Genomic DNA, 25,424 nt, shown 5'->3' with positions numbered 1-25,424 from the left:
TAACAATAAAATTTTCCGCATTTGGAAACAATTATATTGAAATTTTATCCAGGAATTTTTTTAAGAGAGAAATATGTCCAGGAATTATCGAGACGGTGTAATATTAATAAATAATTTTTCCCGGTGATTTCCGGTTAGATTTTTTTTTTTCTGGAATTTCCGAAAAATTTTTTTCTAATGATTGAAAGAATCACGTGATCGTTCTAACGAAAATTTTTTAAATTTTTTCCGTGGTCGTGATTTTTTCACGATTTCGACCGGAAAGAATATTTTGGAATTTTCCTTTTTTTTCCGAATTCGTTTCTCCTTTCGCTGATGACAAACATCCGGTTTTGTTTTTGTTTGTTGTGTTTTTCTGTCACGATGTCGACGTAGCCATTGTAAAAATATTCTGGACAAAATTCGGACTGAATATAAATTTTCCAGGAATGATGAATGACATTTACAAAATATTTTTTTATCACGGAAAAAAACATTGTCAAAAATTAATTTAAAAAATAATGATAATAATAATAATAAAGGAAAAACAAAATATGATTCGTCATAAAAAAAAAAAAACGTGGCTGTAGAAATAAAGCAAGGTAATGTAGGAACACGAATGGAAAATGTATCAAGAAAATTCCAAAAAAAAAGAAAAAAGCAAAATTTATTTTCAAATCAAAGTTATTTTTCTTATTATTATTATTATTATTATTATTATTATTATTATTATCCACCATTAAACACGACAAGGCTGCTTGTCGGAGTTTTTAAGTATTTATCCGAGGTTTCTACCCGATTCCTTAGGGACAAATACTCGAATTTCGGTGGTGCCACTTATTATAAGATAGCACCACATCAATTCTTGAAGGTCTTCCTGAGTCCGTCTTTTTCGATGGGAACGATTTGTCTCCTGAACTGGGCTCCGGTGACTAACATCTTTGGAGTGGCCAGGGTCAGAAGCAGTGAAATTCACGTTCTCGTCGAGCTGCCTCAGGTCGACAGTAGAACAAGATTTGTTTTTTGGTTTTTACTTTGTCTTGTTCTCATTTTTTTTTTGCTCTTTTAAGCCAACAGCACGTGGCGTTCTCAGACGGTCACCCATCCAAGTTTGCACCACGCCCGATGCTGCTTAACTTCGGTGATCGTACGGGAACCGGTGTGACCAGCACGCTATGGCCGTTGGCTTTTTATTATTATTATTATTATTATTATTATTATTATTATTATTATTATTATTATTATTATTACAAGGAAAAAGAATAAAAATGACAAAGGAAATAATGGCAACAGGTTAACAAACAAAAAAAAGGATTTTTAATTATTAACAAGTCGTTTTTTTTTCCTTTGATTTTCTGGATTTCTGGAAATTTTTAAAAAATTTTTACAGTTTACAAACATTTTTCCTTTTTTATTTTCTGGAATTCAAGGTTTAATAGGATTATTTGCCGCTGGAAAAAAAAACTGGTGATTTTGATTTTCTGTTTTGTTTTTGCCGTACAAACAAACAAACAAACAAAAAAAAAAATTATTTTTTCTTTAAATCGTTTTTCATCGTATTTTCCAATTTTTTTGACGTTCGCATTTTAAATTTTTTTTTTTTCTTCTTCTCCAGTTGTCTTATCATGCGTTAAAAGATAAAAGATAAAATGAAAAATTTTAATTTTGCTTTTTCCAGACGACGTCAAATCCGACATTCAAAAGAAAAAAAAACGTTTTGTTTGTTTATTTGTTTGTTTTGAATTTGATAAAATCTTGTTTTGTTTGTTTTTATCATTATCTCCCAATATTTTATTACGCTCGAAGGAATTTGTATAAACTGGAAAAAATTATTACATTTCGATATTAAAACGAGTTTCAATCAATCAATCAATCATTCGTTCCGGAGTTCGAGACAAGTTAAAAAAAAAAAAATTAAAAAAGAAACGAAAAAAAAAAACGAAAAAATTTTTCCAGATGCTTTCTTAGGTCCAGTATGCGATTACGTCATAGCTCCAGTTGCCAGATATTCGGCAACATGGGGAATCCCCGTATTAACGGCTGGCGCACAAGCGAATCCGTTTCGACATAAAACGTTTAATTTTCACACTCTTACACGCATGATGGGATCGTATACCCTCGTCGGTGAAGCGTTGAGACACATATTAGAAAATTACGGTTGGAAAGTTGCCGGATTGTTATATCACAATCATGGAAAAGAAGGACCCCTTGGAAATTCAATATGTCATTTTACAATGGCCGCCGTTTATTCCGCACTCAACGAGACTCCCGTTCATAGAAGTTTTAATCAAAATACATTTACCTACAATCAAATAAAAGAACTTTTACAAACCGTTGCTAAAAATTCAAGAAGTAAGTAAAACATTTGTTTGTTTTATTATGATTTTTTTATGTCAATGGGAAAATCGCTTCTTCTGTCCCAGATGTACCATTTCCGGTTGTAATTGTTTAGATAGTAGAGCGTCATGTATGATTCAAGTGAAAGTAGAAATCAATGCTATTAGATCCACCTACGGATGTACTTGCTGATGTCTCTGACGGACTGAACGAGTGACTCCAGACTATAACTGACCCTGACGGACCAACCAACTAGACCCAATCAGACGGACCAACTCACTAGACCCTGACTGACGAATCAACTGACTAGATTGAGTCTATAGTTTTGAGAGCAACTAATTTACATTTACATCCACACAATCGATCCATTGACTAATCATCTGTCAACACTTGTGCAAGTGTTTATTGGCTAAGGGATGAATCAGGTATTTGTAACCCTTTTTCCCAAATCAATGAAGAGATCGTGACATTAGATAAATCATAAATAAATAAATGAATTTCTGCACTTAAGCCCTTAACGAGTGGCCAGAATAAGATGGGAACACGACACGTTGTCGTTGTACTATTATTATTATTATCACTAACACGCACGACGACGACGAGTTTATTTAATATCCCTTCCAGGATTTTACACGTTCCCTAAGGAATAAATTTTTAAATCGTTTTTTTTATTAAATTTTATTTTTTTTTGTTTTCAACATGACGCGATTTTTCGAATCCTTTTCTGATTTTTATTTTTAAACGATCGTCCGAACGATCAACCAATCAGAACGCGGGATTTTTTTTTCTCGTAAAATTAATGTAAAATTTTCTTTTAGAAAAAAAAAAAAAAAATTGGTGAGTTTTCCCCTTCCCTCTCTCTCTTCTTCTTCCCCCTCCTTTCGAGTACGAGTAACGTTTTATTTCCCCCTCCCTTTTTTTCCCCTATTTTTTTAACCCATCACCTTTACATATTCTAATTTTTCGCTCCGCCACTTTTTTTTCTTTCGCTTCCCCTTTTTTATTCTCTTTTTCTTACGTTCGACTTACCTTATCTTCTTTTTTCTTTCTTTTTTTTTACTTTCATTTTTTCTTTCCCTCCTTTTATTTTTCCCCTTCTATTCGTTTTCCCCTCCTTTCGTTTATTCACCTTCACGTCTTTCACTCTTTTTTTTTTTTCTTCTTACTTCCGATGAGAAAAGAAAAGAGTTGAAAAAAAAAAATTTTTATTAAAAAAGAAAACAATTATTCGAATTTTAATTTCACTTAAAAATATATATAAAAAAAAACTTCCCCCTTCCCTTTCCTTTCCTTCCCTCCCCTCCCTCCTTCCTCCTTGTTTCCTTTGAATTTTAATATCGTTTATTTTGATTCCTTTATTTATTCTTTTCTTTTCATAAATATTATTATTATTATTATTATTACATATTTTTTTCGTTTTCAAAAAAAAGAAAAGGTTTTCATTTTCTTTTTTCTTACATTTTCCTCGTTTTGCGCTTTTTAAACGTGGATTCGTTTTTTTTTTTTTTTTTAAACAATTTCTATTCAATGGATTCTTTTTTGTTTAAATTTTATTTGAATGTTTTTTTTTAAACAAATTAAATAAATAAATAAATAAATAAATAATAGTCTTTAAATAAAATCGTTCTTTTTGTAATTTATTCATATTGTGAATAATAATAATAATTATCATGTAACGAATTTCAAATCGTTTTAAAAAAAAAAAAAAGTATATAATTAAATGATAATTTAATTGTTGTGGTTTTTCCTCAACTTTTTCCGCCCATGCGATTCGTCAATTTCCGTTTTTGGGATTTCTAATTAAATATCTTAATGCGGAGTTTCGTGGATGATTTTGCAAAAAAATGGCGGCGGTCGATCGATGTAATAACATGTAACAAAAGAAGAGCAAAACGAGACGATTAAAAAAATTATTTGAATAATAATGATGATAATTAGTTTTTAAATAATAATCACGTGGTATAGTACTTTAAAAAAAAAAGTGGAAGAAGAATAAATAAAAATAAATTTAATTAGAGTTTTTTTTATCGGTTATTTAAGTCAATTAATTTTTTTCGGTGAAAAGAAAAAATTTTCAAGGTTACCTAACCAGCATGAATGATATTCGCATGGCTCGGTTGTTGTCCGTTTGTCGGTTGTTGTTGTTGTTGTTGTGTCGATCGTCGCGTTATAAAAAAAAAAAAACCTTGACATGTTTTTTTCAGAACATGATCTATATTACGTGTACGATACGTGTGTAGTACAACACGCAAACAGACACATGAGTTGTCGGTACTCGTTTGTTATTATTATTATTATTATTATTTTTTCCCGAAGGTTGATGACACGTCGCGATACAACCCAGTTTTTTGAAATAAATTACACGTTTTTTTTTTTTTTACGCAGTTAATATTTTTTTTCTTTCTTTCTTTACCCCTACCTATCTACCTACCCTTTTCTATTTAAATTTGTATTTGTCGGAAAATTCAAAATGGCGTCGTTCCGACACGAATTTCTATTAAACCTTTTATAAACAAATATTTTTAACGTCATTTCCGTTTTTTTTTTTTTCTCCCTGATAAAAGTTTTTGTCGATCGTGATAACGTTGATAAGAACATTTTCTAAAATTGTTTTTTTTTTTAATCGGTTATAAATGATTAAATAATAATAATAATAATGATAATGATGATTTTTTGTCGGTTTTTCGATTCGACTACGAGTAAAACGAATAAAAATGCGGGTATGGAACTTTCTGGAAAACTTTTTTTTCTCTTTCCAATTTTACCCGCTTATTCGTGTGTTTATTATTATTATTATTATTTATTTTTTTTTTTTTTTAACCAAATAAGAAAGGTTTACAAAAAAGAAAAGAAAAAAATTTTCGTTGATTTGACTGTTTGTAACAACGATTTCGCATTGTTTACAATTTTTCGTTTAATTCTTCGTTTGTTCGTTCGTTTGTTTGTTCGTTCGTTTGTTTGTTTGTTCGTTCGTTTGTTTTTGTTATTCGTTATTGTATTGTTGTTTTCTTACCTTAGTTAATTTTCTTATTATTATTCGATTCATTGTTTATTTTCCTCTTTTTTTTTTTTTTTTTTTTTTTTTTTTTACTGTTGCTGCTGCTGGTGCCTTCCTGATTGATGGTCTCTTTAACAAAAAGTTTTCGGAAATCGAAATGGTGAGTTTGTTGTTTGGTATGATTGTTTGTTTTGCATGTCGTACAACTACCACTACTATTACTACATTCAAATAAATAATAATAATTATTTTTTAACATTACGAGAAAATGTGTCGACGTTAAATGCGGTAAAATTTTTTTTGATTTTTTTTTCTCTTCTGCGACGACATTTTGTTATTTTATTTTAATTTGGTTTTTAATTTTTACATTTGATTTATTATTATTATTATCGAATGTGATAAAACGATGCGATTTAATCGAATGTATAAATAGGGATTCGATGTAATAATAATAATAATTATATATCGATCTTATGAAATTGTAATAATTATTTGTAGTTTTTAATAATAAAAATTTTGTTTGAAAGAGTTCGAAGAAATGAAAAAAAAAAAAAAAACGCGAAAGAAGGTTTATGAGGAATCCTTTGAAAAAAAAAAACTCGTCGAGTCGATACGGAAAAAGGAAAAAATGGAAAAAAAAGGAAAAACGAATGAAAAAATAAATAAAATTATTTTTTTTATTTTTTATTCGTTATACATAAGTATAATTCTTTTCTTTGTTTTTCTATTTATTAAATTTTTAAATGATTTTCCTGTTGTATGTCAGTCGTCGTTTTCCTTCAGGATCCTCCCAACAAACAAAGCATTATCAAATAAAAGGATGCTTCGGATTTATTCCTGGAAAATATTCACAAACGTATAAAAAAAATCCGGGAACGGATTCGAATTCTAATGAAAAAAAAGTTTTTATTTATTTTCAATTTTTAATATTATTATTATTCGTTTGTTTTAAAAAATTTTCATTTTTTTCTTTCTACTCTTTCCCGTTTTTCTTTTCTTTTCTTCCCCCCCCTCTTCCCGAAAAAACAAAATTTTCCATTGTATTTTCTTACGTTTGTTTATTTTTTCATTGTTTTTTATTAATAAAAAGAAATAAATTTTTTTTTTTTTTGTATTCCCATTAAAAATATATAATTTTTCAGCACGATTCAAAATCTTGTACGAATGATGATGATGATGATGGTGGTGGTGGCGGGGGGTGGTAAAATTATTAAAAGGAAAAATTTTGAATTTTAAAGCGTAAGAAGAAATTTTGAAAATTTTGTTTTTTTTTTTTCCTTGTATTTTTTCGCAACGATATAAACGTCGTTTTATTATTATTATTATTTTCTGCTTTTCCCGGTTTTTGTTTTTTGCAAATAATAAAATTTAAAGAAAAAGGAAAAAGGGGTTGAGAAGTTGTGGAGGAGTAGTGGGGGGGTGGAATTTTTTTTCAACTAAAAATTCACTTAATACGCCTTGATAATGTTGTTTATGCAACTTGCAATTCATTTAAAGGGAAAATGGCGACGACGGTGATGATGGTGACGATGATAATTTTGGTGTTGTTTTAATGATTAGAAAATATGGTTTCCGTTTTATTCATTTGCAAATGAATTATGGTTTTATAAAGATATAGTATAAAATAATTTAATTTAAGTAATAATAATAATAATAATTATAATTATAATTAACGTTGATGAAATTTAATAAATTGAATACCTAATATAATATTTGTTTTCAATTGGGTTCTTCTGTCAAGAGTTGATTCTCCCTCTCTCTCTTTCGAATTTTCCTTATTGAGTTTAAAAACCTTTTTCTTTTTTGTAATATAAATTACAAAATTATTTAAACGGTATCAATTTAATTTAATTTATAATTATCGTTTGATGATTTTCCTCCTTATCGTGTTTCCCATTTTTTGTTAATATTTAAAAAATCAATCGATATTTTTTCTCTCTCTCTGGAAAATCACCGATAATGTTATCGATTAAATAATTATTATTATTATTATTTATTTATTTGCAGTTGTTGTCGTTTGTGCAAATCCTCATACGGTGAGAGAAATTTTACTGGCCGCAGAAGAATTGCTCATGGTCGACAGCGGAGAATATGTTTTTTTTAACATCGAACTTCTCAACAGGTAAAACGACATTTTTTTTATTTATTTATTTGACCTTTTGACCTCGTATTTTTCATTCACGGATTTTATTTAAATTTAATAAATTTTTTTTTTATTCACATCTGAAAAAAATAACGAACGTAATCCACGAGAGAAAAATGATTAGGAAAAAATTAGTTTGATTAATTTTAGTTTTATAAATAGTCAAAAGATGCCTCTGTTTTCAAAATAATTATAATTTTCTTTTATTTTTTATTTTTTTCTCTTTATTTCTTTCTCTCTCACGCACACGCACACGCATATTTACACAGGGAAAGGTAGACATTTTGAAATGGTCTCATTAGTGGACAATCGATTGTTTTTATTTAAAAAAATTTTTTTTTTTGTTTTACATTTGATTAATGAATCGCCTTAACACTCCTTTTTCCTGTTTCCATTATTTCCTTTTTCCTTTTTTTTTTTTTTTTTTTTTTTTTTTTTTCTAAACAAACCTTTGTTAAAATAAAATGGCTTCCCAATTGTTTTTTTTTTTTTTTGGAATTTTTCTGGCATGGAAAAAAAACGTAGTCGTAGAACGCGTTTAAAATTCTTTTAAATCTGCTTAAGGCTCAATCTCGAACGCTCCTCCACGAAGCCCCCCTTTTCATCTCTTCCATTTTAAATATTTTTTTAAACTTTGTTAAAATTTTTTTTTTTTTATTTACATCGAATCAAACATCTGAGCATGAAAAAAAAACATAATTCGGGGAAAAGTTTTCAAAAAGTTTTCTTGTAAAAACAACATTTCTTCTTCCACGTTAAAAAAACAAAAAAAATGGTGGAAAAATCAAATACTTACGACTTTTTAAAAAATTGGATGATTTTATGCTTTTCTTATAAATTAAAATTATTCAAAATTTATTTTCAATTTTTTTTTTCTTTGACTTTTGCCCCTCCCCTTTGCCCCCATCTCTCTCTCTTTTCACTTTTTCTTTTCTTATTATCTCTCTCTGTCTCTCTTCTCTTCTCCCTATACCTTCCTTTCCAACTCTCTGTCTCTTTCTCTCTGCCTCTACCTTTTTTTTCCACGTCTCAGACTCTCTCTCTTTCTCTAACTGTCTTTTCTGTGTCTCTGTCTCTCTCTTTTTACCTTTTATTCCATGTCTCTGTCTCTCTCTCTCTCCCTTTTCTCTATCTTCCTTTAGCATCTCTCTTTCTTTCTACCTCTTCATATTTATTACTTTTAAAAAAATTTTTTTAAAATACCACATTAGAGTATGAATTCATTAATTTAGCGTTTATTAAAATAATTTTTGTTATTCTTGTGCCACGTCATTCCTTTGTTTATTTATTCGATATAAATTCTTCATATTCATCATCACCATCATCAAATAAATATTAAAACCGGAAATAAATGTGAAAAAAAAAATCAAATCATTCCCAAAATGGAAACGTGTTTTTTAAATCATTTGATTCTTTAACCACTCATTTCCTTCCACGTAATATATAAATTTTTTTTTTTTAATTTTAAGAGTCAAAGAGGCGTGGCGTGAATAGAAAAAAAAAAAAATGTAACTTTAACTTTAAATTTTATTATTAAACGTTTTTCTCAACATTTTTTTTCAATTTAATTAATTTCTTTTTTTTCTTTTTTAAATAAAATAAATTAAAAAATTTTTTCTCGTAACTGTCTCTTAAAACGTTTTCTCACATCTTGAAAAAAAAATTTCAATAAAAAAAAATTTTTTTTTTTAAATTTTATTTGACGTGTTTAAAGAAAAATCGTGTCAGAAGCATAAAACAAAAAAAAAAGGTTCACCGGTGAAAATTATCAATTTATTTTTACGTCTAATTCCACGACTTTATTATTACATCAATTTACAATTAGCGATAATTAATTTTGTATATAATTAAATCCTTTTTCCAGTAGCGCAGTGGTTTAAGGCATGAATCGACGAATTAACGACACGTGTTCGAATCTATCGATTAGAAGATTTTTTTTTTCTTTTCGTTCCCCCCACTCTCGAAAAAAAAAGTCGGAATATTCTACTTACACGTTAAAATAAATAAATTTTTTCTCATATGGTTTTATTACTCGGATTTTAAAAAAAGAATTTATTTTGAATTCGTACAAAAAAAAAAAAAAATTTTTTTTTTCATTTACCCATACCATATTAAGAAAAAAATTATTCGTATTTTTCATCGTGGCAGAAGAAGAAAAAATCCTAACTACATTTCGAAAAGTGAAATTTATTTATTTTTTTTTTTGAGTTATAAGTTTAATCTTATAAAAAAATATTGACTTTTATACTTTTTTTATATTATTATTCCAAGTAAAATTTTCGTTTCCTTCCTACCCCCTTCCTCCCCTCCTCCTCCCCTTATCCCTCTTATTCCCGTTTCTCTCTTTTCATTTCCGTATACACTTTCTCATCCATAACGCTTTACCACATCACATTCGAATCTTTCATCAATGTTTTAGGTTTTCCTCTCCTTTTCCTGAAAGCAACACGCACGACGTCGCATTAATATTATTATTACTATTATTATTAGTCGTTTTTTTGTTTGTTTGTTTGTTATTTACAGCATGAACAACGACAGTTACACACCGTGGTTTAATAAAAACGATACGCACGAAAGAAATGAAAGAGCTAAAAAAGCGTATACGGCACTGCTTACGGTTACGGCCATGACACCGGAAAACACGGAATACGAACAATTTTCAAAAGAGGTAAAAAAACATTTTTTAAATACTTTAATATCATTATTATTATTATTATTTATACAGCTTTTAAAAGAAAAAAAAAGTGGCAGAAGGCTGATGACTAATTTAATTTTTTTTTTAAATATCGACAGGAAATATATAAATAATAATAATTTTCGACTTAAATTTCCTTTTTTTTAAAAATAATTTTAATAAAAAAAATGCGTGATGTGTACGAACGCGTTCGTGCGTGCGTTTTCGTGCGTTTTCGTGCGTAAGTTAAAAATAAATCCATTTTCTCTTTGAAAAAAAAAAAAAGTCGAAACGACAGTCGAGAAAATTAAGTAAATATTTTATTAATTATCGTACTTTGTAAAAATTCGTCACGTAATGAGTAACGACGGAAAAGAAAACCGGAAGTGAAACGTACGCATTCGCATTCATAAAAAAAAAAAAATTTAACGTTTTTTTTTTATTTTAATGACGTAAAATTTATCCGTTTTAAATTAATAAAATTTTAAAAAAGGAGAAGAGAGAGAAAGAGAGAAAGAGAGAGGGAGAACGAGAGAAAAACGAATGATTTACGGAAATTTCTAGAAGTTTTTTTTTTATAAAAAAGTTAAATACGTTTTTTTCGTATTAATAAAAAAAAAAAGTTTTTTACTCGAGATTTTCATCAGTAATCGAATTATTATTATTATTATTATTATTATTATTATTATTATTATTTTCTTTTTTTTTTAAAAACTTCATTTAAATTTTCCTAATAAATGTAATAATGAATTTTTTTTTTTTTAACGGAATGGTTATATTCTCGTTTCCGCCGTATCGATTTTATTCGATTATCGTTATAAAAGTTATTATCGAAACAATAATTTAAATTTGTTTTTGCGGTTCTTTTTACAATTTACCAAATCTGAATAATAATAATCAAATTGAAAAAAAGAAAATGAGTCGTCGTTTTCAACAATTATTTAACGAGGTTTTAATTTATTATTATTATTATTATTATTATTATTATCGCTTTCGAACACGACATTACACTTGTAGGATTCCAGGTTATTGATCCCTTTGGAATAATTGCTCGAATATCGGTGGTGCTGTCGGAAAATGCCGGCTGTTCTACTTCCTGTACGGTTTCTTCTTTTATTTCCTTTCATTGAATGTCGTATAGCTCCCAGTGCTGCTTCCACGATGAATAGTTTCTGTCTTCAATCCCCACATCCTTGTATTTTTCAGCCTTTTTACCGCTTCTGTTGACTGTCTGGTGTTTTTTTTTCTATCGGTACGGATTCTTAAATTAATTTAAACCATTTTTCCGCATTATGCCTGAGTATGATATCCGGTTTGTTAGCTGGCACAGTTCTGTCAGTGTAAATTCGTTGGTCGTACAGAACTGTGCATGGGCCTACTGTCGTAACCGGGCTTGGAATGTGGTTGTACCACTCCTTGGGTAATCGATCCATTCCTTATTCAACGGCAGATATTCTAATAGAGATGTTTACAGATTTTATTGTGCCTTTCTAAGTATTCATCTTTTGCCAATATCGAACAACCGGAAATTAAATGATCGATTGTTTCTGACTGCGATTGGCAAGTTTGGCACATATCATCTTAATGGACTTTGAGGAATACCTTCTCATAATGCCTGGTCTTGTTCAGCTGTTATAAACGCTTCTGTTTCAAACTTCAATTTTCCACGTCATAACCAATTATGCGTGCTTTTCATTATTATTATTATTATTCTGAGGTTATTTCGAAAAAAAAAAAATTGGAAAATTTAAAAACAAAGATGAGTAGGTCAAAAAGTTTTCAAATTTTTTTCAAATATTTCAAACTCTCGAGTAAAAAATTATATCGGTTGTAATAAAATCATAATAATAATATTTTTCCCCTCCCTTCTTTCACCTCGTATTACGTAATTTCGACCCCCTCCCCTTTCCCGTTTTTAATCATTCGAAGCGAGAAAATTTTCGATTAAAAAAATAAAAAAATTTTGCTATCTGAGAAAAATAAAAAAATTTTCTTTCCAAAAAAATGAAAACCCTTTTTCATAAAAAAATTGTCAAGTATTTCAGGTTCGCCAACTTAAAAATGAAAAAAAAAAAAATTATTTAATTTATTTACTTATAGGATTTCGTTTAAAACAAAAAAAAAAAAAAAAAGTTTTTTTTTTATTAAAATTAATTTTTCAAAGGAAAGCTTGAATAAAAGGAAAAAAGGAAAACTGATAAAAATAAAAAAAAAGGATTTTTTATTAAAGATTTAATTGAAAAACGATTAAATTGCTACAATTAAATAAATGACGTTTTTAATTTCATGTGAATTTTTTGTCATTAAAAAAAAAAAAAATGTCGTCGTCGTTAGTAAAAAAAAAAAAAAAGAAATTTCAAATCGATTTTAAATGATTTAAAAATTTTATAAGTTTTACGTATTTAAACATTTAATTAAACATAATTAAATATGGCGGAAAAAAATTTTTTTAAATGACAAGTGGAATGGGGGAAAAACCAAAAGAGGGAAGGAGGAGGAAAACAATTCGACCAATGAGAAGAGAGGATCAATTTTTAATTTGACCAATCACATTCGATTATTTTTTGTTTGTAAAAAATTTATACATATAATTGTATTGTTTTCTTTTAGAAATATTAACCGTATAAAATGCATCTTGTTTTTTTTTTTTTTTGTCTTATTCTGGATAATAAAATTTAAACAAAGAAAAAAATGAAAAAGAAAGAAAATGAAAGTAAAAGAGAGAGTTGAAAAGAAAAGTAATAAAAATGCATCAAAAAAAAAAATAATAATAAAATAAATGCGGAAAGTTTTTTTTAGTTTAAACTTAATGACGTATGAAAAAAATAAATAAATAAAAAGAAAATTTTATTATTATTATTTATTATTTTTTTTAAAAAAGGAACAAAGGAAAAAAAAAGTGGAATTAATTAATTAAAATAATAGTAATAATAATTTTTTACAACAGTTTCTGCCACGTTTATAATTTTTTTTTTATATTAAAATTTTATATTAAAATGGTTTGCGATAATTTTTCGCGTCGTTATGTCGTGGTTTTAAATAATTTAAAAACCACGTCATAACTCCCTCGTAATTTTATGGGTTGCTAATTGTTTTTTCCTCTTCTTTTTTTCGCCCCCGCCCCCATTTAAAATTTTTTAATTTGCGTCGGATGAAAATTTTTTTTAAAAAAATGTTTTTTTTTGCGGTTTTACTTCCACGTTCATCGAAAATCGGATAAACGTTTTATAATTTTTTTAAATAATAATTACTCTGTTGATGCCATGATAAATATCGATTATTGACACGTCGTCGTACGGAAAAAAAATGTTTTTTTTTGACGTAAAAAAAAAATTGTTTTCAGGTGAAAGAATTAGCAGAAAAAAATTACAATTATAGTTTTGGTGATGATTCCGTATCGACTTTTATAACGGCTTTTTACGATGCCGTCATACTTTATTCACTTGCACTTAACGAATCAATAAGAGAAGGTGGGTCAGAGGTCAATGGAAACGATATAACGAGACGTATGTGGAATAGAACGTTCAAAGGAATCACCGGCGATGTTCACATAGATGGAAACGGTGATAGATTTGCCGATTATTCACTTTTAGACATGAATCCGGAAACTAATAGATTTGAGGTACGTTTCAATTTCCTGTCTTAACAGTTTTTTTTCCTTCTTATCTCGCGGGACGTGAGAGATCCTCCATTACGATAATAAAAAACCAAGAACGACTCAGTAAAAAAATGAACTTTGACCTTTTAATAACCTTAAAACGTTTTAAATTTAAAAGAAAAAAATTAAAAAAAAAAATAGATAACTTCCGTTTTTGATATTTGATTTTCTTTTTTTTTTCAAAGATTTTTTCCTACCCCCTGCCCCCTTCTCCCTTTTTTTCCAATTAAAAATTCAAGATTTTTTTTTATCATTTTACATTTGATAAATGATCAATTCGACTGTAAAATCGTCTCGATCGATTCCAGAAGTGATCCGCGAATTTTTAACAAATGTAACAATTAAAAAAAAAAAGAAAATAATTTTTTTTTCCAACCTTGGCAGCTTTGCACTTACGTATAATTAAATTCATTAAAAAACAAGAACAATCCTCTTTATTGCGTACGTGCTAAACCGTTTTATTATTATTATTATTATTATTATTATCAATTTTGAACACGATTAGGTTCTAAATACTTGTCGGTGTTTTTAAACATTCATTCCAGGTTTCTGCCCGATTCCTTAGGGATAATTGCACGAATTTCGTTGGTGCTATCTTTAAAATTTTCCGGGGGTCGCCCCACAAAACCATACACATATGTAATATTATTATTATTATTGTTTTTTAGATTGTCGCCAATTATATAGGAGCAACGAGAACGTTACAAACGGTCAAAGGAAAAAAAATTCATTGGGCTGCGGATAGAGAGCATCCACCCCCCGATACACCCAAATGTGGATTCGATGGATCTCTGTGTCAGAGTAAGTATCTCTCTCTCTCTCTCTCTCTTTTATCCTCTTTCTCTCTTTCTTTCTCTTTCTGTTTTCCTCTTTCTATTTCTCTCTCTTTATTTCTCTATCTACCTCGTTTCTCTCTTCGGACATTACCCTTTGATCCCATTTTACACACCTCTTCTTCGTTAAAAACTTTTTTGTCATATTTTACAATTATTATTATTATTATTATTATTATTATTATTATTATTATTATTATTATTATTATTATTATTATTATTATTATTATTATTATTATCGTCATCTAATATTTTTTACGTTTTCAATTGAAAAAACTTTTATTATGTAAAAAGTTAGGGAAAAAAATTTTAAAAAAAAAAAAAGTTGACGAGACGAACTGATAAATAAATTGATGACATATTAATTAATGACACAAATAATGAGAAAAAGAGGGGAAGGGGGAGAGGGTGGAGGAGGGATGGGGATTCAATTAATAATTTATATTAATTTTTTTTGTTATGTCATCGAATCGTATGAGTTTTTTAATGACGTCGCATCTCCTTTATAATCATTTTGTTCATTTTAATTGGATTGTTACGAACTTTTTATTTTCCTTTAAAGAAAATTATTATTATTATTAAATTACTTTACGTAAGGATAATTTTCTTTTATTTAGAAATTTGCAATTGACGGATAAAATTTAATTTCCAAAATTTTTTTTTTTTTCTCCTTGAAAATTTTTATCTGAAACCTTTTTTGCCCGTACTTAATTAAATTATTTTTTCATTTTTGTGCATTTTTTTTTCTATATCCGGATTTTATATTTTAGAGGTTTTATTATTATTATTATTAGTACCGTATACAAAATAAAATAAAAATCCCTTTGGCGGTTTTTTAATTTTCTCATTCAAATTTGTTTTTATTATAAATATTATTAGTATCTTCCTCTTGAGTTTTGCCCAAAATTTAAAATCGTTTTTTTAAAACTTTTTTAAAGAAAAACTGTAAAATCATACGAAATAGGAAGGAAATGAAAGAAATAAAGAGAGAGAAAGAGAAAATGCGTTAAAAGGAAAAAGAGAGAAAAGTTTAAAAGGAAAAAGATACCAATGAGTTAAATTAATTAAAAGAATGAAGTTAAAGTATAAATTTTAAATGCGAATATTTTTCTATATGTTAAACGTGAAAGAAACTGACTTTCTTACGATCCGAATTTATTCTTCTCAACGTAAAGAAAAATTGTAATTTTCTGATTGGTCGAATTCTTTCGTATCTTTACCTATAATAATATTTTAAATTTAATTTTTTATTACGATAATTATTGTTTATGAATAGGTTTTATTGTTATTATTAATATTATTATTATTATTATTATTATTATTATTATTATTATTGATTTACGTATTAGTAACTAATTTAAATTATAGAAAAAAAATTAATAAATAAATTGAATTTTGTTTTTTTTTTTTTTTTTTTTTTTATTGCGAAAAATCGTAAAAATTACGATCGAATCACTGACGACGACGACGATGATGATAATGATGATGATGATGATGATGATGATGATGACGACAACTACTTGTTTTTATTTTTAAAATCTTTATAAGAATAATAAAAAAAATTTTACGAGAAAGTAAAAAAAGAAAGAGTGAGAAGGGAGTGAGAGAGAGGGGGGAGTGAAAGAGAGGGGGGGAGAAAGTTGAAAATGGAAAAATTATTTTTATTGGAAAAAAAAAAAAAAATTTTAAGTGAAAAATGATTTTGATATATAAAATCAATAAATCCATATAACTAATAGTAAAAAATTTTATTATTTTGTTTCCATTTCAATTGAAATTAATAATAATACTAATAATACTAATACTAATAATAATAATAATTAATAAGTATTATTTAGGTAATAAAAATTATTAATGGATTATTTAATATTTCTTTCTTTGTTTGTTTGTTATTGTTGTGTTGTGTCGGTTAATTTTCGATTTTAATGTGGGTTTTTTTTATATATTTTCAATATTTTTACCCTCCCCTTTTTTCCTTCCTTTCCCCTCTCCCCCCTCGCTCCCCCTAATAAAAAAAAAAATCTTTTTAAATCGTACCGGAAAAAAATTATCATTATTATTATTATATTTTTTTTTATTAAATTAATTTCCCAAAGGCATTTTACAGCGTTATTTAAAAAGTAAACAATAATAATAATAATAAAAATTGTTTGTTTGTTCCTTCGTTTTGTTTTCGTTTAACGTTTCCGGGTTTTTTTATACTTAACGTACTTACCAATAATTTATTTTATAATAATAATAATAATAATAATAATTTTTTTTCCACTTTTCGATTGGATGGGAGGGGAGGGGGAGGGGAAGAGGAAGAGGATATAACTAATGATTTTTTTTTTTTTACAGCGATGCCCGAATACGCAATTCTAAGCATTATATTAAGCACTTTAGTTGTCATCGTTATCATCGTTTCCGTAATTTTGTTCAGGTGAGTGTATATTTTCTTTTTTTTTTCTTTTTGTAAATTTTATTTATTTCGATTACGAGTTTTGAAAAGAATAAATAAATATATATATATATATGTATATATATATCGATAAAATGTAATACGTTTTACTCGTAAACACGCACGCACTTCCGCACGTTCTCACACGAACGTGTTTAATGCGAAAAAAAGAGAAAAAAAAATGGCGTAATCATTAGAATACATACATACGTATGTAATTTTTTTTTTTATCCGGGAAAATGTTGAAGTACGAACGTGCTTTATAGAAATAAATAAGAGAGAGAGAGAGGGAGAGGGAGAGACATGATGATGATGATGATGATGAGATTTTCGTGGAAAATGAGATGAGGAGAGAAAAAAAAATATTTTTCTATCGATTTATACGGTTGTATAATAAAACAAACGACGCCATTTTTTTTTTTAAAAAGTTATTTAAGGTTGTATGATGAGTAACTTTGACCTTTCATTTAAATTTTATTATGGGTTAAAGGTTAAGCTTTTTAACAAAAATTTACAGGATGATAAGGTTATCAAACAATTGTTTTTTCAAACAAAAAAAAATTGTTGAAATGATTCTGTCTCTCTCTCTCTCTCTCTATTGTAATACATAATTTAATTTTTTTCACTAAATGTTTCGTTTAAAATTTTATTGTACTAGTGACACGACGTGTTTATTAAATCCAAACGATTGTTCTAGAATAATCCAGGATGTATTTTTTTTGTTCTTTTGTATAAAAATTTTTAAAATAATTTCATTAGTCTCGTCGAGACATTAAAAAAAAAAAAAAAAGTATAAAAATTAAATGGCGAATTATTATTATTATTATTATTATTATTATTATTATTATTATTATTATTATTATTATGCTGTTGTTGTTGTTATTACATTATTAATCGATTTTTTTATCGTGGGAAATCTTACGGCGGGGAAGGGGGGAGTGGTTTCGTTCCAATAAATTTTCTTTTGGGAAAAATGCTGAAAAAAATTCTATCGTTTTATTTTTATTTTCATTTTTATTTCCAACAGAAAGAAAAAGAGAGAGGGGGCGGGGGAGGGAAATGAATGAATGAAGAGAATTTTTTTTTTAAATAAATAGGATCCATAACGCGTTTAGACATGAGAGAAAGAGAGAGAGGGAGAGAGAGAAAAGCTTTTGATTTTATTTATTAGAATCAGTTAACCACGTTTACATTTCATCCTTTTAAATTTTTCATTTTTTTTTTGAAATTTTTTTTCCAGAAAATTTCTTTCCTCCTCCTCCTCCCTCACTCCTCCCCTCCCTTCACCCCCTTTTTGTTTTTTTTTTTTTTTGATTAAATTTGTCTGTTTGAATAAAATTCGTCGTCATTTTTTTATTAATCATTCTCTCTCTTTCTCCCCGTTCATCTTTCTCGCTCTATTTTGCCAACATAAGTAATTATCATTTAAATTAATTTTTTTTATGATGTCATAACGTTAGATTTATACTTTTACCCCCCTTCTCCTTTTCCCCTCTCCCCACTGATAACAAAAGCATAAAACATAAAAAAAATTATTCTCACCTTTTTTTTATTTAATTCCCATATTAAAAATGTTTTCAATTTTTTTATGTTTTTCAATTGCGACGTTGTTTCTCTCTCTCTCTCTCTCTCTCTCTCTCTCTCTCTCTCTCTCTCTCTCTCTCTCTCTCTCTCTCTCTCTATTTCGTTTCGTACGAATACGATTAAATGGAAAATGTTTGGGTTTTTATGTGAATTTTCAATGTCGTCGAGTTTTTGTTTTTTCTTTTGAACTTTTTATTTGTGGTCGTTTTTTTTTTTTTTTTTTATTCGTCTGCGACTGTATTTATGTATTTTTTTTTCCTTTCTTTCCTTTTAAAATCCTTTTACGATTATTATGAACATCATCATTATTATTATTATTATTATTTCTTTTTTTTTCTTCTTATGGTATAGTAATTTATTGAATTTTATATCAAAGCTCGGAAACGGTTACACGATATAATTTATTGTTAGGCTCATACATTGTCAAAGCAATTTGTCACTAATGTTTTTCCTTTTTCTTTTTCTTTTCTTTTTTTTTTAAATATATTTAACGGGATATATATCGTAGGCGCCTCAGCAGCAGGAATTCTGTCGCGCCGCATATCGTTTTTTTTTTTTTTTTCGAAAATAAAATACCCAACATCGTGAATAAAAAAAAAAAACGAAAAGAAATCAAAGTTTTCTTTCATTTTTTTTTTCAATTTTTTTTTAATACCTGGAAAGACGTTTCCTCCCCTCTCCCTCTTCCCTTTTTTTTAATAAAAAACGTGGTAAGGGGAAAAATGTAAATCCGTTACGGATAAATTTTTAATATCCGCCATTTTAAATTTAAAAAAAAAAAAATTTATTTTTTTAATTTTTTTTACGGCGGATTAAAAAAAAGTTTTGAAAAACGATTAAGGGAGCGACGTTAAGAAAAAAAATTTCCTTTTTCTCATCTTCTCCCTCCCTTCCTCGCCCCCTATCCCACCTACCCAACTTCCGCAATTTTTTAAATTTTAATTGGGAATTTTAACGAAATTATTAAGTGGGGAGACGGTCTCGATAAAAATACGATTCGTTTTTTTTTTCTTCAAAAAGACTGGAATTCACTACTGATTGAAAAAAGTAGTAGTGGAAGCAGAAGAAGAAGAAGAAAAGTGACCGTGGAAGAAGAAAAAGAAGAAGAGAAGTGGCCGTAGAAGAATCGCGGTTAAAATATTAACGTTTAATTGATTGATTTGTTTTTAAATGATTGATGTGACGTCATTTTATCAAAATCAAATCGTACTGCGATTTTTATTATTATTATTATTATTATTATTATTATTATTATTATAGAAGTGTTTTTCCGCTTCGGAATCTCATTTCAAATTGTTCGTGAGAAACATTTTAATGATTGATTGTTACGAAACACTTTACAAAAACGTAACCGGCGCCAGAAAAAAAAAAAATTTCGTCTCATTTCCCATTTTTTATCATCATCATTATTATTATTGTTATTATTATCCACGCGAGTTTTTTTTTTTCTTTTTTTTTTTCATAAATAATAATAATTCTCGCAATTCGAAAAAAGGATTTTAATTTAATTAATTATTTATTCGCTCACCTTTTTTTTTTAAAATTGTCGACATTTTGTTCGTTCCCTTGTTTGTTTGTCTCTTTGTTTGTTTACGGAGAATGTAATAATAATAATAATAATTCTGAAGCGCATGAATACTCAACGTTTATTTAAAATGATTATTATATTTACATAAACTTTGGCCTTTGAATTTTCAAATTTTCACTAAAAAAAAAAAAAAATTTTTGACAACAATCGACAACAAAAAAAGAAAAACTATATAAAAATGGCCGCTCGTTTCGAAAATTTTTCAAAAAATTAAATGAAAAAAATTAAACGGAAACCGATACGGTTTAAAGAAATCCGAGACTGACACAATTTTGATAATTATCCATTTTATTATTATTATTATTATATTTCAGACATTACAAATTGGAAGCGGAAATAGCGTCCATGACATGGAAAATATCGATCGACGAATTGGTTTTTCCAAATGAAAAAAGAGGACAAGGAAGCATAATTCTCAACATGGGTAGAAGAGGTAGTCAATTGGTGAGTGATTCGAACTATATATCGATCGATTAATTATTAATTATTATTATTATTAAAATTTTTTTTTTTTTTTCAGACCGTCGTGTCGTATGGAGGTATAAGCAATTACGAAGGAAAACAAATTTTTATACGTCGAGCCATATACAAAGTAAGTTTAAATTTTTTCCCGCTTTTTTTATTCTACACACTTATCGATCGATCGATCGATTCGAATGAGAGTTTATTTGTTTATTTATTTTTTTTGGTTTATAAAAAAAATTAATTAAATTTTTTTATTTACAATCAATGGATCGAAAGAAAAAAAAAAAGTTTTTTTCTTTTTTCTATAACGTTAATGGGAATTTGGGGAGGGGGGAAGGAAACGGTTTGAAAAAAAAATTACTAGAATTTTATTATGGAAGAACGGACATAAATAAGAGAGGGAGGAGAGAGAGAAAGAGAAAGTAAATAAATATATACATAAATTTTTTTTTTTTTAATAAAAAGGTTCTACTTCATTAAACACACATTTTATTTTATTTTTTTCGTACGAACGATCGCCATTATTAAAAAATGTAATTTTATGCTTTTATTTTTCCCTTATTTTTTTTTCCTTTTTTCCTTTGAAAAATAATTTAAATTAAAAAGGAATAAATATGAGGAGATATGAGGGAAAAAAAGATACGCATGTATATATATATTTTTTTTTTTTTTTGATTTGATATCGGCTGTTGGCGGCCATCACGTAATAATTCGATTTTATTTTCTTGGAAAAAAATAAATAATAATAATAATAATAATAAGAATGATGATGGTGAGGATGATGATGATCACGTTAAAATCCTGGAAATGTCTCGTGTGTGAAATATTTTCAATATGTGATCATTTAAAAAAAAAAATCTTTTTTTTCTTTTTTTTTTCAACTCCGAAAATATTCATAATAATAATAATAATAATAATAATAATAATAATAATAATAATAATAATAATAATAATAATAATAATAATAATAATAATAATAATAATAATAATAATAATAATAATAATAATAATAATAATAATAATAATAATAATAATAATAATAATAATAATAATAATAATAATAATAATAATAATAATAATAATAATAATAATAATAATAATAATAATAATAATAATAATAATAATAATAATAATAATAATAATAATAATAATAATAATAATAATAATAATAATAATAATAATAATAATAATAATAATAATAATAATAATAATAATAATAATAATAATAATAATAATAATAATAATAATAATAATAATAATAATAATAATAATAATAATAATAATAATAATAATAATAATAATAATAATAATAATAATAATAATAATAATAATAATAATAAATAAATAAATTTATAAATTTTCCTTTTTTTTCCTTTTATCGTTATTGAATTTATTTTATTTTATTGTTCCTTAATATTATTTCCTTTTTCTTCTTCTCTATTCATTTTTATTAATAAATTTCGTATTTCGATATCTTATTAATAATAACTTTTTATTCATACGTACACCCCCTCACCCCCTCCCTCGCTTTTTTTATCATAAGAATAAAGAATTATGTTCTAAATGTTCGAGAATATTCGAAAGTTTTGTTAACGGTTTTTTTTTTTATTTGTAATTACAAATTAAAATCAACTGATGAAATTAAAAATTATTCGGATTTTAATTCTTGCTAATATTCGACCAATGAGAAAAAAGATAAGAATAAAAATTATTTGTGAAATATAAGAAGATGGGTTGTTGGTTAGGATTTTTATCGTTTTTAGAGTTCATTTTAAAAAGCGATTTTTTCACGAACGGGCTCCGAGTGAAATTTTTTCATCACTCGCGCTCGACGATGATGTGTGATGACGTCATGAAGTAAAAAAAAAAAAAATTTTTTTCAAAATGGATTCTCTTTTGATTATAAAATTGAAACGAAGAGAAAATAAAGAAACGTAAAAAATGTAAACAATTTTTAAAAATTAAAAAAATTTCTTTGATGTTATAAACCGGATGTTAAAAAGAAAACCGCAAAAGAGGAAACAGGGGAAAAAATATATATATTCAAAGCTCATTTTGTAACGTTTTACTTTGTTTTTTTTTTTTTACTCTTGCGGTTTTAAATAATAATATTTCGTTTCTTTTCATATTTTTTCTCATGTTTTCTACTTCTAAAAAACATACAACAAAAAAGGGAAATTCCCAGGTACAATGTGATAAAGAAAAAGAAAGGAAGGAAGGAAAAGTTAATAAAATAATTTAGCAAGTGTTACTTTTAATCGCTTGTTTGTTTGTTTCGTTTGTTAGTTGTTTCATCATTTAATTTTTTTTTTCAAGAAGAGAAAATATTAAGTACACAATTAGTCATTAATTTTTGCGTGTGCGTGTGTGTGTATAGAACATCATCATCATCATCATCATCATCATCCTCGACGATTAAATCAATAGAAATTATTTCATAAAGGGGAAAATTTTTCGTGGCAAAGTTTTTACTTTTCTTTTGTCAATTTTCTTTTTGTAAATTAACACACAAAATATATATGTATATATATATATATATATATATATATATATATATATATATATATATATATTGTTATATTCGGTTCGTTCTTTATTTTTGTAAGTAATGAACAAGCACTTAAAACTATCACAAAACTAATATTAATAAACAAGAACTTATTACAGCTAGACTAAAAATCAAATGAACCAACGCCAAGCTGTGTAGCTTGCCTATATTACTTTGGTCTTTCGTCAGTCAACTGTTTCGAATGTTCGAGCAAACACTTGCAAATAAAATAAAAGAAGGAGTCTTTAGAAGCTTCGCTTCTAAAGAAGAACAATTTGAGTTCGTCGCCAGTCTTTTGTTTATAAAAAGTTGAAAATGTGAATATTGAGTACGGGATCATAACAATATATATATATACTAAGTTAATTTATTTATTAACAATAAGAGAGAGAGTTTTAATTAAATTTATCATTATTATTATTATTTTTTTTTAACAGGGTATTCAAGTGGCTGTAAAAGATGTACAAAAAACAAGATTCGAATTCAACAGATCTCTTCTTTGCGAATTTAAAAGAGTGAGGAGAAAAATCAAATTTTTTCTTTTACCCATTTTCCTTTGAATTTTTTCTATTTACTTTTTTTTTTTGGTTTTTTAGATGAAAGACATACATCACGATCATCTTGTGAGATTTTACGGAGCTTGTATAACTCCATCAATGATAATGTTTATAACCGAATATTGTCCTAAGGGTAGCTTACAAGACATATTGGAAAACGAACAATTTAAACTCGATTGGATGTTTAAATTTAGTCTCATGCAAGATATCGTTAGGGTAAGTATGAAATCGTGCAACAAAAAACAAGTGACAAAAACAAAAACGGAAATACTAAAAGGATTCGAAACAAAGGAAAATCAAAAAACCGTTAAAACGAAAAAAAAATTTTTTTTTTTTTGTTGTTTAATTATCCGTAAGAACGACGTATTTTTATTATTATTATTATTTACACGTAACGAACGTGACGTCATTTTTTTTTCGTTTTTTAAATTACCATTTCCACTTGATTCGCGCCATTTTTTTTCCGATTCGTTTAAAATTTTTTATTTTTTTTTACGCTTTTAAATTTCAATAAAATTTTTCGTCGTTTGTTTCTCATCGAAAAATGATAAAAAAAAAATTTTTTTTCGTTAAATATTGATAATAATAATAATAATAATAATAATAATAATAATAATAATAATAATAATAATAAAATAGGGAGAAGGAGAAAAGGTTTAGGAGGAGGGGGGTACAAAAAGGTTTTTCGTAAAGGTTGACTCGTCGTTTCACGCAATTGTGCTTTTTAAATAATAATAATAATAAATTTTTAATGTAATAATAATAATAATAATAATAATAATAATAAATCATTTGAGCGTTCGGGTAATAATTAAACGTTAAAATTTTTTTTAATGCGTTTTTATAAAAGTTTATTATCGTTTAAAATATATAAAAATTTATAATAAATAAAAATTGATGGGGATCCAGTGAGAAAACGAAGGTAGGTATGAGGAGGTAGGTTAGGGAGAAAGTACAAAAGGGAAAGACGTTGGAAAAGCTATAAAAATTAAAAAACGTAAAAAAATACATTAAAAAGGAGAAAATTTCAATATGATTTTATTGTTGTCGTGACAAACTTTTTCCTTTTTTTTTAGGGGATGCTGTACATACACAATTCAGAAATAAGATCTCACGGTAATTTAAAATCGTCAAATTGTTTAGTCGATGCTCGATTCGTATTGAAAATTTCAGATTTTGGACTTCATTCGTTAAGAGCACCAAAAGATTTAGATCCCGGAGATCACGCTTATTGGAAAAGTGAGTTTGTTTTGTTTGTATGTATGATTTGTTTTAATTTTTGTAATCGTTGTTTTTTGAATTTTTTTTTTGTTTTAGGATTGCTTTGGACGGCTCCTGAACTTCTGAGAATGGAAGAAAATGCACCGCCGGAAGGTACGCAAAAAGGAGACGTTTATTCTTTCGGAATAATCGTACACGAAATGTTAACGAGACAGGGGCCATTTTACATAGATGACGTTAACATGTCGCCAAGAAGTAAGTAAAAATAAATTATATTACATACTCTGCCCTCTATCGTTAAATTTTTGTACTATTTTCATTTCGAAATCCGACTCGCGCTCTGATTGGTTAATCGTAGTTGATCAAAACAAAGATGGAGGACGTGAAATTGACGGTTGA

General features: G+C 26.9%; 1 protein-coding gene across 1 annotated transcript; it reads left to right on the top strand.

Moving 5' to 3' along the window:
- Positions 1–1,247: 1,247 nt before the first annotated feature.
- Phum_PHUM360550 (Guanylate cyclase 32E precursor, putative) lies at positions 1,248–25,424 on the top strand (the record flags this gene model as incomplete). The annotated part of the gene is made up of 14 exons (XM_002427988.1): positions 1,248–1,272; positions 1,936–2,331; positions 7,322–7,436; positions 9,981–10,125; positions 13,475–13,753; positions 14,458–14,590; positions 16,963–17,044; positions 20,549–20,678; positions 20,755–20,826; positions 23,685–23,762; positions 23,844–24,020; positions 24,881–25,043; positions 25,122–25,280; positions 25,384–25,424. 14 exons carry the CDS (start codon positions 1,248–1,250, stop codon positions 25,422–25,424), a joined length of 1,995 nt encoding a protein of 664 aa, XP_002428033.1.

This window comes from Pediculus humanus, genomic scaffold (assembly GCF_000006295.1).
Source record: "Pediculus humanus corporis 1103172107775 genomic scaffold, whole genome shotgun sequence".
Classification (NCBI taxonomy): Eukaryota; Metazoa; Arthropoda; class Insecta; order Psocodea; family Pediculidae; genus Pediculus; species Pediculus humanus.
Note: the sequence above shows the minus strand (reverse complement) of the source record. Positions and strands in the feature narration are given on the sequence as shown.